Source organism: Colossoma macropomum, unplaced genomic scaffold, assembly GCF_904425465.1.
Source record: "Colossoma macropomum unplaced genomic scaffold, Colossoma_macropomum, whole genome shotgun sequence".
Lineage (NCBI taxonomy): Eukaryota > Metazoa > Chordata > Actinopteri > Characiformes > Serrasalmidae > Colossoma > Colossoma macropomum.
Window position 1 is genome coordinate 36,120,798 of NW_023494789.1, and position 17,990 is coordinate 36,138,787.

General features: G+C 38.9%; 1 protein-coding gene across 1 annotated transcript in view; it reads right to left on the minus strand.

Moving 5' to 3' along the window:
- shmt2 (serine hydroxymethyltransferase 2 (mitochondrial)) overlaps positions 1-17,990 on the minus strand; it is a 46,984-nt gene that overhangs the window by 11,971 nt on the left and 17,023 nt on the right. The window contains exons 3-6 of the mRNA XM_036571167.1: positions 9,357-9,436; positions 8,318-8,518; positions 5,708-5,789; positions 94-216 (exon numbers count right to left, since the gene is read on the minus strand). Of these exons, the coding sequence (XP_036427060.1) occupies positions 94-216; positions 5,708-5,789; positions 8,318-8,518; positions 9,357-9,436 (486 nt within the window). The remainder of the gene's footprint in view (positions 1-93; positions 217-5,707; positions 5,790-8,317; positions 8,519-9,356; positions 9,437-17,990) is intronic.

The window sequence follows — 17,990 nt, forward strand, 5'->3', positions numbered from 1 at the left end:
AATGAGAAAAAAGGAAAAAGACAAAGGGGGACAGGTGGAGAGGGATAAAATAAGAGAGTGTGAGATAGTGGGTGAAAGCGAGGTGTGTGGCACCTTCTTGATGCGGGCGTAGTCGATGAGTCGGGCGTAGGCGCTGGTGCCAGCGATGATCAGCTTAGGCCGAAACAGCTTTGCAGTCTTCTCCATCTGGTCATAGTCTATTAGGCCTGTTTGAGGCTAGGAAAGAAGGAAAAAAAGAAAGAACGAGAGAGGGAGGTATGTTATTTTTAATGTAAATGCCAAAATAAGTAAGTAAAATTCAATTTAAATTTGTAAAAAAAAATTTACTTCTGGTGCTAAACACACAAATAAATTCTGATGTTGTGCAAATTCTCTTAAAAAAAAAACAAAAAAACAAATAAATAAAAAACACCTGACCCCCCCCAAAAAAAAACAAAAAAAAAGAAAATGTGCTTTACCACACCTTTAAATGTCACAGCTAAGGGCATCGCAAATGATTTAAACGATCACAATAAGACATGATCAAGGCCATATTAACCGATGAGTATCAGCTATATTAAGCCCAAGCAAATTATGATAATTTCTTCAGACAACTTTACCCCACTGCACCCCATTAACACTACTGTCATTGAGGTGACATCGACGGATATAATCCACAACTCGAGACATCATCGTATGTTTTCAGAAGTTAACAAGCTGTATGAATGCCTACAGAATGGAACTATTTCCAAGTAGAAACAGACACTTATTATATTTGCAATGCCAGTGTTCTGACTGTAGTTAAGCTAGATGCCTTTCCACAAAACACAGTTAAACTAACCACACATAAAACTGGCTCTACATCCCTACATTTTGCAGTAGGGATGTAGAGCCATTTATACAAGCCCAGTAAAACGAATAAAACACAACATTTTGGCATTGTAGCCCATCATCAGCTAAATGATCTGATCTTCTGGAGTACAACAAATACATCCTCAAATATCGGTCAAAACTAACCATCAGTAAGTTGTTTTTTTTTTTTGTTTTTTTTAAAGCAATTATCTGACGATACCTATTTAGTGGTATATTTCATCCTTAAATATGAAAATATGGGTCCAGATCAAAAAAGGCCTTTCAAAAAGGCAGCCCAAAAAACAACTTCTCAGCTCAGAGTGTCACACTATGCACACTCCAATGACTAAGATTTGGGTTTGGAATTCAGGTTCCAGACTTTAATTCATGGGCAACTGCCTTCTGAGGCACAATTATCCAGCCTCTCCCTAAAGACACTAAAGACAGTATTGTATATGTGCTTCTCTGCAGAGAAATCTGTGCTTTTAAATGACATTTTCTTAGTCAGCACAAACTGTCAAACGCTGCGTTCCGCTGTCATGTTAGAGTTGTTGCTTAGTAACTTTGATTCCTGCTGCTATGGCATTAATGAAGTTTTTTTTACCCTGTTGCTGTCCTTAAAGCTGTCACCGGTAAAGTCTACTGCAGTGAAGACGGCAAACAGCAGGGAAGGCGAAGTAGCAATTGAACACAAAATGGTGCTCTTCATTACAATGTAGCTGTATGGCACGCAGACTGGTGCAAAACAGGCTACTGGCTAAAGATGAACTGAAACTGCACTCATTCCCAAAAACAACAGTCCCCATATGCACATGCAATGCAATGGTGGGGAGAAGCAGTCACTACATAAAAATTTGAAATAGGTCCCTAAAATTGTCCCAGTATAAAAACAAATGTGATCTGAATGCTTCAATGTTTCAAGAACTGCTCTAGCTATGTGTAAATTTAACATTGCAAAAAATGTTATACTGGTTTTGCAGCTTAGTTTTACATATATTGAAGCCTCAACAACTAAATGTGACATTTTTCCACTGTTCAGCGTGTCCACTCTGTTTTTAGAGCTTTTATTATTCCAGGACATTATTCAGTTTTTCAGAGAAATCTGCAGGGATATTTTTCCATGCTACTAGTAAAGACCTTCGAAGGTCAGTCTTAGAAGTTGGTTGCATTTTCTGCTTCTCACAATCCAAGAGATGCCAAACACATTCAACGACTCTGGGGTGGTCAGCCCATTGTGCGGAGAATTCCAGCAGCTTCTTTGTCTGATCTGCAAATGCTCTTCTTTTTTGTCTATTACCTTTTCTTAGTAAGGGCTTCTTGACAGCTACACATCCTTTCAGACCCATAGTGTTGAGTTGTCTTCTCACAGTGGAAGGATGGACAGAAACACCTGTGGATTTTTTCAGATCTGAAGCAAGATCTTTGAGTTTGGTCCCTGGTGATGCTACAGCTATCCATGGCTGGGAGTCCAAGTGAGCACAACTGGCCTCACTCTCTGGGTGGCTGAGATGGCTCCCCTTCTCCCCGTATCACTCAGCGTGGTGCTAGCCAGCGCAGGCGTCTTTTATCTGACGCAACCGCAACGGCGGTTAGCATTTTCCTCCGAGCGCGCTCAGCTGTCCAATGATGTTCAAAAAGATGCAGTAGCTGGCTTCACAGGTCTCGGAGGAAACCTGTGCTAGCGTTTGCCCTCCTAGCACTGGTGGTATTGCATGACTGGAGGAGTCCTAACTAGTGGGTGGAATTGGATTTGACTGAATTGGGGACAAAATTGGAGAAAAAAAAAAAAAAGATGAAAGTTTTAAGTACTGTTTATGGGATCTTGCACGATTGTTAGTAGTTGCATTGTTTCATTTGATTTTTTTCCTTACTTATCCATGTGGATAACCGTATATTTAATCTCCTCAGTAATTTCAACTGAAAAATGTACTTGTAGTTGATGGCTGTTTAGATTGAAAATTAAATAAATGATTTAAGAGTGGTCTCTGACCACACAGTATTGCCCATAAAATTCTTTTTCAGTGTTATGATTTTTGGAATTTACTTTTCCACCATACAGGCTCCTTTAAGCCAAGTCAGTGTGCATGTAAAATCAAGAACAGTACACAAGGCTTAACATCCCACTCAGAACTCAGCTATACTCCTCCTTCTCTCCCTCTCCCTCTCCCTCTCCCTCTCCCTCTCCCTCTCCCTCTCCCTCTCCGCACAGGTGGTAATCTCCCATCTCCACCTCTCTCACTCACAGTCCATCTACTCACTCTTTCACTGACGTGGGCTCTGAGGGCCTGTGCGTGTGTATGTGTGTGAGGAGAAGTGAGAGAGGCCGTGGCCCGCCTGTCGATTTCCTATTATCTCTCCCGTAGAGAGGGGACTGCCCTCTCATCTATCAGACGGCAGACCACGGAGACAGCACACACCCCAACACATTGATCACCCAAAAACTTAAAAACTGCTGCATTGATGAGACGCACGTACACACAGAGACACATACACACATAGGTGCTGATCAATGTATTACACAAGAGCCTCAGCAGCCTGGAGAATGTGCACACATAGCACGTGTACACAGACACACACAGACACACACACACAGACACACACACACAGACACACACACACAGACACACACAGACACACACAGACACACACACAGACACACACACAGATACACACAGGGATGCACCAATATAATTGTCTTTCAGGTCTTGTACGATTACATATTTTTATTGCTGATACTGATTATGATACCACACTAAGTAACCCACTAATGAGTGTAACGTATCTTAAAATTGAATCATGAAAATCTAGCTGATTTTAAAATGATGTCTATTAGCTAGCTATGCTACATTAGTTACCAAGAAGCGAGTAGCGTTCGAGGGGAGATAAGCGGGTTTTATTCAGAGTCAGAGAAGTCTGTGTAGCACAGTGACAGCAGGAATTACATCTGAGGCTAGTCTGAGTTCTACATTTTGTTTTGTTTGGCTGGTTGACCTGTAGTTTAGTGTCCTCTATAATCAGATATACACAGTGTGATTGTAGAAAACTTGTTTTTTTTGTTGACTCACACTGTATGTTTGAATAGTCCATCGTGCACAGACAAACCAACGATTTATATATCTACATAGTACATAAACGCTAAACAATTTCAAAGAAACCTGTTTCATTCAAACTGCGCTACAGTAGCTTTGCTAACTTGTGCTTGAACACTAACACTGTGCTTGGAAACTAAACCAGGCAGTGCTGTACAGGTAGGACAACACAGTCTTTCTACAGACTATTTTACGAAGAGTATTTAAAAAAATCAACACATTAACAGTTATACCTCACTATTCTCTTCAGTCAAATAGCATAAAGTCAACATGTACAAACGTTGGTACCAAATGTCGACTTGTCTTTCATCTTTGTTTTGTTAGCCTATGTGTCTCCACCCATACTGGGGAAGTGGTTATGTGTGTGTTTGCATGGGTGTAAAAAGGGGCTATGATCGCACAGTGTACCGTGTCAGTAATGAGTGCACCTTAAAGTAGCTGAATTTTTAATTAAAGGGGATGTCTGGATACCTTTGGACACAAACCAACTATATTGACATACCAGTATTGGTGTCATATCATAGATATTGTCAGTACCTAAAAAGCACTAAAAAATCATTTTTCATTAGGAAGAGAGAATAATTAGGCCTGTTTAATTGGATTTGGTGCAGCACAGTATAAAAAATATTGAATAAAAAAATTCACTGTATTCATAGTTTTTTCATATTTTTTTTTAAATTTGGCACTACTGGGACTTTTTGTCAGTATCAACCTATCAAACCTAAAAAAAAAAAGAAACATGATGATGCATATCATGTATCTTGAAAAAGTCTTGATATGTTTTTGCCTCATCGCCCACCCCTAATGCACAGTATTGAATAGACGTTGATAGTTCACTTTCAAAGAAACATTCAAAACTAACCTGAGAAACAAATATAGCATTAATATACACTTTCCATGAATTGAGATCAATTTCATCCCATTACCTTTTTAAAAGCAATAAAGTGATTAAGTAATTAATTTTATTTCTGTAAAAAGTGAAGGGTTCTGTATTTTAACTTAAAATAAAATTATTAAAACTAGCATTTAAATGATCACCAAATAACAAAACCATAAAATGTTTGAATCTATCTTTAATATGGTGATTTTGGCCATAAATACAAATTTTGTTTAGTTCGTTTCCTAGCAATATGATGTTAAAAACAATCTCCCTATTAATTAATTTAACCAAAAAATATTTTAACCTGTGTCCCATATTTTATGCTCAAACCAATTCCCCCCTGTAAAAATGGAACATTCCATTTATTATGACTTACACAAGAATTTGCATTGTTTTCTGCGGAATGACCATAAGACAAGTATGTAATGTTAGTCTATTTTCTCAATTTGCATACATTTTGATTTGGCTGCATGGGTAAAGCTTTACTACTCAACCTTGTTACCAAAATTATTGTTAGAAAAAAAAACAAAACAAAAAAATATTTTATATATATATATATATATATATATATATATACACACACACACACATATATATACACACATACACACACACACATTTTATGCAAACTAGAAAATAATTATATTAATATGGGCTTTTGTACATCTCACTAAAATTGATAATAGGGTCATGTAAAAAGCTGCACATTTCAGAAACAACAGCTCATATATTATCTGATTTGACAGCCTGAGGTGGGAAAATAACATTTACTGAAGGTTAAACACTTACAGTGATTAATACTTTGTCAAAAAACACTAAAGGAAAAAGTACATTTTAAGAGTTTCAAGGCCTAAAATGAACTTCATGAACAGAAAGAAAATATCAGTGGCAGAATAACCAGACTTACGTTGAGTTTGTAGGGCATGGACTCAAAGTAGATGGAGGTGGCGGAGATTCGCTTCACATCAGACATATAGCCATGGGTAAGACTAGAGAGCGAGAGAGAAATAAGAAGGAGCAGGGGGAGAGAACAAGTGAGTGTGGCCTAATGACACATATTACTTCATTAGCTCCTGTCCCTGCTAAAGCAGAGACTGAGTCAATACTCACTGTGAGAGTACTGAACACAAACAACTGCCCTCAGTCTGACACAGCAGCAAAATGAACAAGAGGGATACACACTCTTCTCCATTAGGCAAGAGAGTGAGCGTGTGAGTGAGTGAGTCAGTGAGAGAATGAGTACATGAGGGAACTGCCTGTACTAAACCCTCTGACTGAAGGTATGGGTGAATGAGTTGGTGAGTTTAAGCAAATGTCTCAGTATAAAACTGGACAAGAGTGAGGAACAGAAAATGTAGATATGAAGTATACGATATAAATGAGGGAGTATACAAGGAAAAACTTTAACAAATACATGGATGTAGAGCTGACTTGTCTACTCATCTGAACATCGACAAAGTAGCGATGCACTGAATGCACTGAATCTTGGGCAAAACTGAAATCAGGACAGACTAGACCAAAAAACGAGGTGACACTTTATTTTAAGTGGTCCTTTATAGACAAAAAAACAAGAACTCAACGGACTCTCAGTAACATGTCAAAAACATATGAAGGTTAGGATTAGGTTTTGGGTTGAGGTAAAGGTTAGGATTAGGGCCAAGGTTAGGGTTAGGTTTTGGGTAAGGTTTGGTTTTGCATAATGGAAGTAACATATAAACAATACATCTACTTAATGTTAGTAATGTATCAACAGAACATCTACAAGATATTTACTTCAATGTATTCAGATGCTTCACAACTGCTACTTTACTCATATGCTGTTAAAGTGTTACTGATAATCTGTTAAGAGTTTATTAAGCATCTACAACTGACCATTCCAAATACATTCTGGTGTTACCAAAAATAAAAATGGATTTCTGTGGTTTTAGTACCATTGTGTAAATATGTATTTCTGCCTTTAAAGAAAACATTACTGGAAATCTTTAAAGGAAAAAAAAACTAAAAACAAAAATAATACTACTGAAAAGTGAGTCTTTTCATTGGGACAAAGTTATGGGGTTTTGTCAACTCATAGCTGGCTCTATTTGAATGGGGTCAGTAATGGTCAGTGCAAGAGAGCAAAGGAAACATTCAACCTTTTTTTTTATTCTCATTACCACTGAAATGATCTGTAGTGTTACCTTTGACACTTTGGCTATGTTCACATTACAAACCTCATTGCTCAAATCAGATTTTTTGCTCAGACCAAATTTGAAGGTAGTTTGAAATGAGATTCCTATTAGATATCTACAGATGCGATGATGTCTGGATGCTCTGGCCACTCAAATCAGATTTCAAAGTTTCTTTTGTGTCACTTGCAACGTGACAAACAATGATGATGTCAAATCCAGAGTAATGGATTTGCTGGGAAATGAAGAAAAGCAGCAAGTGGAGTTTGGAAGGAGAGATCATATACCTCCATCTCTCCTGCACCCACATTTGAAATCTGCATCACCAGCAGATTTACCACAGCACCCCATGCAGATGTGTGGACACTCAAATCTGATCTGATCACTTGCAAATAACAGTGCAGACAGTTGCCTCAAAACAAATGATTTGAGAAAGAAATCTGCTTTGCCTGCTGTCTGAGCACAAGTGACACAAATCTGTTATTAATGTGAACGAACATGTGTCCTGAAACGGCCCACATGCGCACGTTATAATCAGTAACTTCACATGAACGAATCACGTGAGTCATGAACAGCGGACAAACTAACCAGCAGAGCAAGCCTTGCTGTGAAGATAATTAGTTCTGAACAGCTCTCAGCTGTTCATCATTAGAGCAGGATGAAGGTGAAAAATGGTCAGATGTGTTGCTTTTCCTGTGTCTACTTGCCCTAACTTCAGGCTCACCCCGCTGCCTCGTTAACACTGAATGATAGCACATGCGCAGTGGGGTGGGGGGTGAATGGCGGAATTCTGATATGGGCATTCTCATTAAGGTCGCATGGCCATGAATCAGATCCTATCTAGAATCATATAGGAAAGTGGCTCAGATCTGATTTGAAAAGAGCAGATGTGTGTTCACACTGCTCTGAAAAAGCAAATCTGTATCATGTTAAGGCAAAAAAAAAAAATCAGATTTTTGCCACTTCAGGCAGGTAATGTTAATGTAGCTTTTATCACAGGTTTTTAAAACATTTTAATTCACATGTTGAACACTATTCAATTAACTGACTAACTTAACTATTAAGATTTTTGGTTTCATTTGTGTGACAAGAGATTGTTTTTTTAAAACATTCACATTTTCCCCAATTCTTTCCGTCAGTGTAACTGGCTAACTGTTACAACCCTTATAAAAAGAAAATCTGTTTTTTTTTCCCCTTTTTTCAGCATTTTTGATCTAAAATCTTAAGTTTTTGGCCACTTTCAGCTGAAAATGTTCAACAGGTGAAGCTCTGGCACATCCCTAGACAAATAAATGTGCAAGCAAGAGATGAGTAAAGTATGAGTAAGTAGATACTTCAAGTCCACTCACTGTCCACCATCAGGCAGGTCCAGGCCCATGAGGCGGTCATGAGGGTTGAGCACAGCTGTGTAAGCAGCGAAGTTGGCGGGGGAGCCCGAATAGGGCTGGACATTGACACCCCAGCGATCCGAGTCCAAATCAAATGCCTCCAGAGCCCGCTTCTGACACAGCAGCTCAATCTGATCCACCACCTCTGCACCACCGTAATACCTACATACACACAAACACAAGGAAGTTAAAGTGGTCAAAGAACTGAAGCTGTGAAAACCCTGCCTGGAATAGAATACAAGTTGCTCCTACCCACAGAAAGATACTTATATACTTAACATGCAGAAAAGAACCTGATTCCTACTGTGAAGTGTGGTGGAAGATTTATGACAATGGGACTAATTTTCTTCCAGAAACCCTGGGAATCTTGATAGGATACATGGCATCATGGACTCCCCTACAGGGAGATGCTACATTGAAGCCTGGCTGCCTCTGCCTGAGACTAAAACTGGGTCATGGTTGCATTTTTTAGCAGGACAACGATACACAACACAGGTCCAAATCCAAAGTGGTTCACTGACCACAGAATCGGACTACAGAAGGTTTTGTAGTGGTCATTCTGGTCCCATGACACAAAAATAACTGAAAACCTGTCGGCTGAGCTCAAGAGGAGATTCCACATGTGAGGACCAAGGACTCTGAAGCATCTAGAGAGATCATTCTAAGGAGGAATGGTCTCAGAACTGTTTGTATGTGTTCTTCCACCTCACTCAGCTTTACAGGAGAAGACAAAGGGGTATGCAAAGAGGGTCTTAAAAATATTAACTGCAAGATTTATTGACTGAAGGTTTGGGTTTCTCTCATATTTTCAGCATAACATAAAGCTAACATCCTTTCCTTTTCTACTCATCTTTGCCAAGTATGCCAATACTTAGGTCACTACAAAAAAATGCATTTTATAATAATATTCCACTTAAAACAAGTATCAACATCAGGCAGCATACAATAATGAAAGAGAAGTTGCTGATGTAATCACAGTCTGTTGTTGACACACAAGTACCTCTTTCCTGGGTAGCCTTCTGAGTACTTGTTATTGAGACAAGAGCCCTGAGCCTCAAGAGCTGCTCTGCTGCAAAAATTCTGTGGGGGAGAAACACACACACACACAAACACAAACACAAACACACAGTAGAGAGTAAACATTTGTTTGTGGTGTTTATCATAGACCTAGGGCTATCCCCTGAGGAGAGAAAAAGAAACAGCCCCTGCAGAGTGGTATCCTGACAAGCCTCTACCCATAATATCACAGCACCCCTCCATTCCTATCTCTCTTACTGTCCTTCACCCACACACAAACATAATGCTAATGTTTGGCCTCAGATCGTCAGATACCACAGAGCAGGCAACAGCTCTCAAATGCATGCCACCACCACGCTGTGAAGGCAAACACACAAATTGGAAATGCAATTTGAGGACTTTTGTGCTCTTGCTGCACAACACGCAGCCACTACAGGGGACCAACAGGTAGAGAGAGTGGTAGAGAGAGTTAGAGAGAGAGAGAGAGAGAGAGACAAATGGCAGTATGGACGGGAGATGGGAGGGCAGTAACAATAAAAGATGGGCAGAAACAAAATAAAAGAAGCAAATGACCACAAGTTTTTCTTGTTAAAATAAATAAAAGGAAAGATAAAACAGATGCACAGAAAACTCATATGGAAATAACAAATCACTTTCTACCCAGCTAACAACATTCAACATACAAATAACAGTGCAGCCTTCATAAGTCTTCAGGTGTCATAAATACAAAACAATAGCTGTAGATTCACAATTTAAATTGAAGCACAATATATGATTTGTAAAGTCATTTTAGGATTGCCAAATAAATGATACTTTAACTGACCATCATCTTGCTTGAAAACTAGCGCTATATTTTACCTGCTGAATTCAGCGCCTGGTTTCAGGTATTAAGGGACCTACATTCATCAGGTTCCACTCATCAAGTTCCACTCATAGAGCATCTAAACATGGTCATAAGGACCATTCAGGTGCTTTTTGGCAAAACAGGACAAGTAGCACTGTTCTTTATCAAGCAGCTGTTTCTATCTTGCTGTGCCATGAATTCCATTTTTGTACAATGACCTTAAAAGCTGCTGAAGAGGTGATGGCAAAACGCCCACCACTTTCAGGATGACCTACTGTCTCCAATCTTCTCCATTTGGACAAGCAGTGACAGACATTAATGAGTGCTTTTGGAAGATTAGATTAGCTCTTCGTGCTTTATAAGCCATATGATGCTCACTTGACTATGGTAGTAAAAGCCAAGAGCAGGCAGATCAAATCCAATTGTTTATTAAAGTCTTCCAGTTGCTAATCCTCATCTTATCTATACAACTAGGTTGCATTCAACAGATGAGCAATTACTTTTTCACACCCGAAAGTTGCACTAATAATTACCTTGCATAATGCGGACTAACAAAACTGGCATCATTATTTTCCTGTCAGACTCCTCTGACACAGCAGAATCAGCCCTGTTATGATTATCAACTGGTCTCCCAAGTTCGTAATACAATTACAGTGATCTCCATATTCACTACATTTGCTGCTTTCACACTTGCAAACTTACTTACTGTGCCATCACACCAAAATATAAAAGAATAAATAATTCAACTGCAAAATCAAAAACAATGTAGCTGAAAAAAATAAAGATACGAGATAAAGTTTGTGAACCCTCTGGAATTATCTGAATTTCTACATCAACAACATCTGAAATATGATCTTTCAGCAGTATAACAGAGAATTTGATTAAACAAGCACCTTTAACATATGTCTACCTCTTTGCAGAAAAAATGCTTTACACAATCAAGGTCTCTGATAGAAAAAGTATTTGAACTAAGACAGTGAGCACTGGAGAAGGGGATAACTGGAATTCCAATCTAATCCAGGTGTGGGTTGGACCTGCACTGCAAATAAAAAGTAAAATAATTATAAAAAATGGTGGCATTCATCGCAGGGTGGAGGAAACCACTGCTCTTCAAAAAATATTTAAAACATGCATGGGTGGCTGTATTTCTCACAAGCTAGAGATCTGACCTCAAGTCCATTACCATTATGGTGTGATCTGAAGGAGGACATTCAAGCAAGACATCCCAAAAACATACTTCACCTGAGACAGTCGGGCATAGATAAATGGGCCAGCATACTTTTTACCTGCTGCACTGGACTATCCAGCAGCTACAGAACATGTTTACTGATACTTCTATTAATTACTAAATACATGCTTTAAACACACAAGGATGGCTGTATTTCCCAGAGCATTACTGGACCAATGTGGCACGTGTCCATTCCAAACAAGCAGGAGCACACCTGATTGTACCTGTTTAGTCAATTGGTCTCAGTCTTAAAAAAAATTATCAGGTGAGCTCCTGCATTGTTGGAATGCAAACCTGCAGCCTCTCTGTCCCTTTGTGGATAAAACTGGACACCCCTGCATTAGATGATTGTTCCATTAGGGAAACCAATATAAGGCATCTCCTGTGTAACTATCACAGTAATAAAGCCCAAAGTACTAAATTTGAATTCAAAATACCATCACTGGTAAGATAACTTAAAAGTATAAGATATATTTAGACTTGACATTTAGTGTGCAAATAATTTATATCACTAAAACCTTAGAATAAACTCGTCACTTGGCCGTAGATATATCTAAAACTCTTGAATTAGCAGTAATCAGACCTATAATTAATCTCTCTATCCCTGCAAGCTATCAAACTACAGACCTTTTTCAAATCTACCCTTTACATCGAAGATTTTGGAGAAAGCTGAACAACTAAGTTCCTACTTGCAAAGGAATCAAATACACAACATATTTTAGTCTGGATTTAGACCTCATCATTGTACAGAGATAGAACTAGTGAAAACTGTAAAAGACCTCTTATTATTAATGACCAAAGTGGATCTTTATTGGTCCTAGCTTTTCCCATTAGATAACTGCACATCCTGTGCCGTCTGATGCTGTTGCATCATCTGCCTTTATCGGGTGCCCCTGCTCACCCCCCTTCTGGACCAGTCTGACCACCACAGAGCTTCCTGCTGTCCATTGCTGTGCAAAAAGCTCTGCTGGTGATACTGGTGCATGTACACACACAAATGAAAGTCACAGACATTGTGTCATCTGTCTCACGATACACTGAGCTCTTCTCAGTCATTAACAGATCATTATTATGGGTTTCTTACAGCAGTCACTGATGTTCATGGATTTAACTCTCATTTTCTCTGTTATATGTACCTAACAGTAGTCACTGGTAATTACTGGTAACAGTGACATTTTCATAGATCTACTGCTCACTGATACTCTGATAGACCCTTAGGAGAAGTCATCGGCTATCATTGGTTAATCTAAATACTTCTGACCAATGACAGATTGGTTTCTAATGTTTTTATTTTGCTGTATGTTAAATATTTACATATTAATTCTAAAATTCTATTCATATTGCTCATTGTGTTTTTGTTATGCTTGTTGACCAGAGGAGGATGGGTTCCCTTTTTTGAGTCTTGGTTCCTCTGAAGTTGGTTCCTTCTTGCTCTTAGAGAGGTTTTCCTTGTCATTGTCGCCCCTGGCTTGCACACTGGGGCTTGGACCCGGATTTTCTGTTAAGGTGCTTTGTGAAAATGGCTGTTGTAAAAAGCACTATATCAATAAACTTGACCTGACTTGACATGAACTGCAGGAAAAAAAAGGGGTGATTAACAGAAACCAAAACCACAAAGAATTTTAGACCGTCCTGCCCTACTACAATACTCATTACTACAATTTTCACCTCGCAATTCACATTTGACAAATGACAATCGTATCAGTCAGTAAAGGACAATTTAGAACTACAAGAAAATTAAAATGTACATCTTGAATATAAAATTTCATCAGTTGATACCACTTATCAGAATTTTTAAACTTTTCAATCAATATTGGTTACAAAATCTGCATAATGTCCCAAGTTACTTCTTCATATTGTTCTGACAAGGTCCACCCTCACTGAGGGGTACAAAACCAATGGACCATGAGCTGCAGACTCATAAAAGTAATTTGTTTCAGAGTGAAAGAACATGGCAGGCTCTCTAGAGCTCCACTATGTCTTGTTCCTTCAGAGTTCCATGATTTCATAACAAACCTGTTTGTTCTCTTTATCAGCTGTTTTGTAGCACAGCTCTTGTGTAAGCAATGTAAGGGAACCATCAGGGCATGTCTCAGTGAGTAAACAGCTATGCTTCCAAGTAAAAATGCTTGAAAGTGCAGAACTGGGAGTGCAAATTAGCAAAAAGTATCAAAGTGACCTGGAACTCATCTGCAGCACAGCATGAGTCACGGGTGGCACAGGGACATCAGGAGAACCTCAGAGATGTCTGAAATGACACCTAACCAGCAGCTGCACAAATGTCCTCATTGGAGGCATCCAAAAATGATGCCCATGAGGATGTCAAGCTTCTATCATGTTGTCCACAAATTATCCAGACACTATTTAGCCTCTGGAACTGTATGCCAACTTAATATCCAGTCAAAGTGATGCTGCAAAGACAAAATACGACGGCAACTAATCTGTTCCTGCTGCAGGCAGACTGCAGGGATTCTGAGGATTTCTCCAGGCATTGGTAGCACAATCTCAACAAGTCTCGCTGGAGTCACGGTTGCTGCCTGGTGACCAGAGTCTCATAGTGGGTGGAGACACTGCTTGATGTATTAAATATTGAGAAGTGGTGCTCGTGTCAATAAAGTTGTTTTGTGTCAGTGCACGCTCATGTCTGCATGCTTTAACCTCAGCCTGTGATTTTCGTCTTGACTGTCCTTCTCTAGGCAGCGATGTTTCACACAGCCACTCCAAAGTTCTTTGTTACTTTGTTAGAACTTTGAAGAAACACTGTAGCCTCAACACCAGACGTTCAGACATGAGGTTGCATGATACACATCTCTAAATCCACTAGGATTTCAAAGCAATAAAATGATAACTCCTGTAATGTTAGGAAGGGGCTGGGGACATGTTCCCACCTTAAAAAAGGCATGAAAATTAGCACTGTATCTCTCAGTGATTTTGACAGAATTAATGATTTTGTACCATCTATGTTATGTCTTATATATATATATATATATATATATATATATGTTAGTGTGCAACACACACTAACATACCACCACCACGTCAGTATTACTGCACTGCTGAGAATGATCCACCATCCAAATAGTGCCTGCTCTGTGAGTTAAATAACATCAATAAGAAATTTGACTTCTTAGCAGTAATGTTGGCAATCTGGCTTCCCTCTGCACTAGCAAGCTAGCAAAAACAAAAAACAAAACAAAAAAACAAACAAATCAAAACAGCCCATCTCCAAGTACCCACCCAAAAATGCCTGAAGTCTTTCAAAAAAATTCCTGCCACCTTTTAAGATGCATCAGCAGAAGAGGTTTTTCCTTGTATTTAAACTGAAAAATCTCACTCTATCTATAAAGGCAAGCAGGCATGTTAACAACAGATGCAGTAATAGTTCAGTTTTTCATTTTGACAGGAGTGCTGTTTTAATAATGTGAATACATTAAGCAGGAGTCATTCACAAAATTACTAACAAAATTTTTATTAACAAAATAACTACATGTTAAAGCTCCAAATCATTTGTTGGCATTGTTTGAATACAATGGAGAACTCTCAATCATTTTAATTGTGAAAGAGGTTAAAAACACTCTAATTCTTAATGCCCCTGAATGGAGGAACAGTTAATCTTTGGTGAATAAATATTTAAACTGCATAAAACTGAAGGCATCAAAACCTCTATTTTCTTTTTAAGCAGTGAAGAGTAGCTGCATTTAAAACGAGTAATAGCAAATGGCAGTGCAACATATATCTGTTGTTTATAAATGCGCATGACAAATTTCAGACTTACGCATTTGCTTTCTGTGAAGAAGTCTTTAAGTTCATAGTAATGTTCATAAAACATGTAGCATAATTTATTTCAGACTGCCTAAAAATAACGTTTATCACATAAGTTCACCTGAGCTAACATCTCCCAGTGACTGTTAAAAACTCCACCACTCATTCATTGATCCGTTTCATGCAAACCATAAAAAAACAAGTATTCCCAAACAAACATTTAACTTCGACACTTAACTAAGACTAACTTTAACACTTAACTAAGACTGCACAATCAAATAGTGCAAAGATTCAAGAATAATGTTCCTTAGTGTAAAACAGCAAAGCTTTTGCTTTTCATCATTCACGGTACATAATATCATTAAAAGATTCAAAGAATCTGGAGGAATCTCTGTATGCAAAGGACAAGGCCAAAAAACAGTATTTGCTGGCCATGATCTTTCGACCCTCAGGCAGCACTGCATTAAAAACAGACATGATTCTGTAGTGGAAATCATTGCATGGGCTCAGGAACACTTCTGAAAACCACTGTCTGTGAACACAGTTCATCACTGCATCCACAAATGCTAATTAAAACTCTAAAATGCAAAGAAGAAACCATATATAAACAGGATCGAGAAACGCTGTCACCTTCTATGGGCCCGAGCTCATTTAAAATGGACTGAGGAGAAGTGGAAAAGTGTCCTGTTGTCCGATGAATCAAAATTTGAAATTCTTCTTGGAAATCATGGACACTGTGTCCTCCAGGCTAAAGACCACTCAGCTTGTTATCAGTGCACAGTTCAAAAGCCAGTATTCATGATGTTTTATGGGTGCATTAGTGCACATGGCATGGGTGACGTGCACATCTGTGAAGGCACCATTAATGCTGAATGATGTTTACATGTTTTGGCAACATATGCTGCCATCCAGACGACGTCTTTTTCAGGGAAGGCCTTGATTATTTCAGCAAGACAATGTAAAACCATATTCTGCACATATTACAACAGCATTGCTCCGTACTAAAAGAGTCCGGGCGCTAAACTGGCCTGCCTTCAGTCCAGACCTGTCACCACTGATAACATTTGGCGCATTATGAAATGATATATACAACAAATAAGCCCCAGAACTGTTGAGCAGCTGAAATCCTGTATCAAACAAAATGGGGAAAACTTTCGAACTTTCACGTTCAAAACTACAGCAGTTGTTCTCCTCAGTTCCCAAACACTTAGAGAGTTGTTAAAAGAAGAGGTGATGAAATACAGTGGTAAACATGACCCCGTCCCAGCTTTTTTGGAATGTATTGTTGGCATCAAATTCAAAATGGGCATATATTTTTCAAAAAACAATTTGTAGCATTTTCCTTTAAAAATATGGTTTACATGATTTGCTCATCATTGCATCCTATTTTTATTTACATTCTGCACAGCGTCCCAACTTTTTTTGGAAATGGGGTTGTAGATTAATTACAGTTTCATGGACAAATTGCAGAAAATAAATCACTCTAACCACAACTTTTACAAAACTGAATTGTGTTCTTTTATTTAACAAAGATTTAGCTACAAATCAAACACTTTGTGTTTATGCTTGCTCAGTGTCCTCTTTAATGTTAGGACCTGTCTGAATATTACTAGACAAAAAGTGTTGTTTGCTGTGCCCCCCCCCACCATCTCCCACCCCGAATAAGAGGACTATGTTACTGGACCAGGACTACTGCCACAGTATGTCGATGTATCAGTTTGTTTTGGTTGCCACTCTGCTTAAATGTTAGCCTTATGCATCAGCAATCTGAGTTCTCGATTCATCAGGTACACCCACGTTGTCCCTACATTCATTTGCCATTTGATACAATTACTGACTGTACCACACTCTACTTTCAGTGGAAAGAGACCAACGTAGGACTACCGCTCACCAGGGGCGTAAATCACTAGTTTCATCACAATGCGATCCTACATCGATTCTTTTAGACAATGATCAGAAGATTTTCGATACCTCAAAATTTGCTGTGATGCGATTCAGTACTGGGGTCTGCAGTCGATACGAAAGGATACTGGGGTGTCAGAGCAAGTCAGAGTTTGTTCAGTTTAGTTATTCTGTTCAGTGACAGTTATTTGGCCTTTTGTTGTAAGGACTCTTATTTTGATGAGCAGGGCTGCATACTGGGGTAAACAGTGTGAGCCTAGCAGTAAACAGAGTAGCCTAGCCAGCTAGTCAGAGCGCCAGTTTCCCTTTGTTTTTGTATGCTGTTTCTGAATTATTCAGTATGGACCAGATATATGACTTGTCTGAGTTCTCTGGAGAAAACCCCCATGGTACAATATGATGAAATTCCATACAATCGAGCCACCGGTTTTAGCACAGTGTCGCCTTTTAAGTGAGCTGACAAGTGTGTGGCATTACCTGAGTGTCTTAGCTCACACTTACATTCTTCGCAAACAGCGAACATTGTCTGTCTGTACATTATTTTTCCCAAACCCAAAATATTCACACACTCATGATTTGTTACCAAGACAAGAGTGCTAAACTTAATTTTCTTGGCTGCTACTGCTCGGACGACTGGTAGATTGCTGCCGCATCATTAGCCACTTTAATGTGAACACAGACGGTTTTATTTGGGCAGACTGCAATAAGCTCACACCGCAGATAATGTTGGAACCGGTGTGGAAAACATGCATGCATCAATTTTAATGTGTCACATCGATGACTGTTTGCTATTTGGTCAATGCATCCGTACAGATTGATGGATTGTTACATCCCTACTACTGACCGGGTGTTATTTTGGTAGTGGATCATTCGCAGAACAG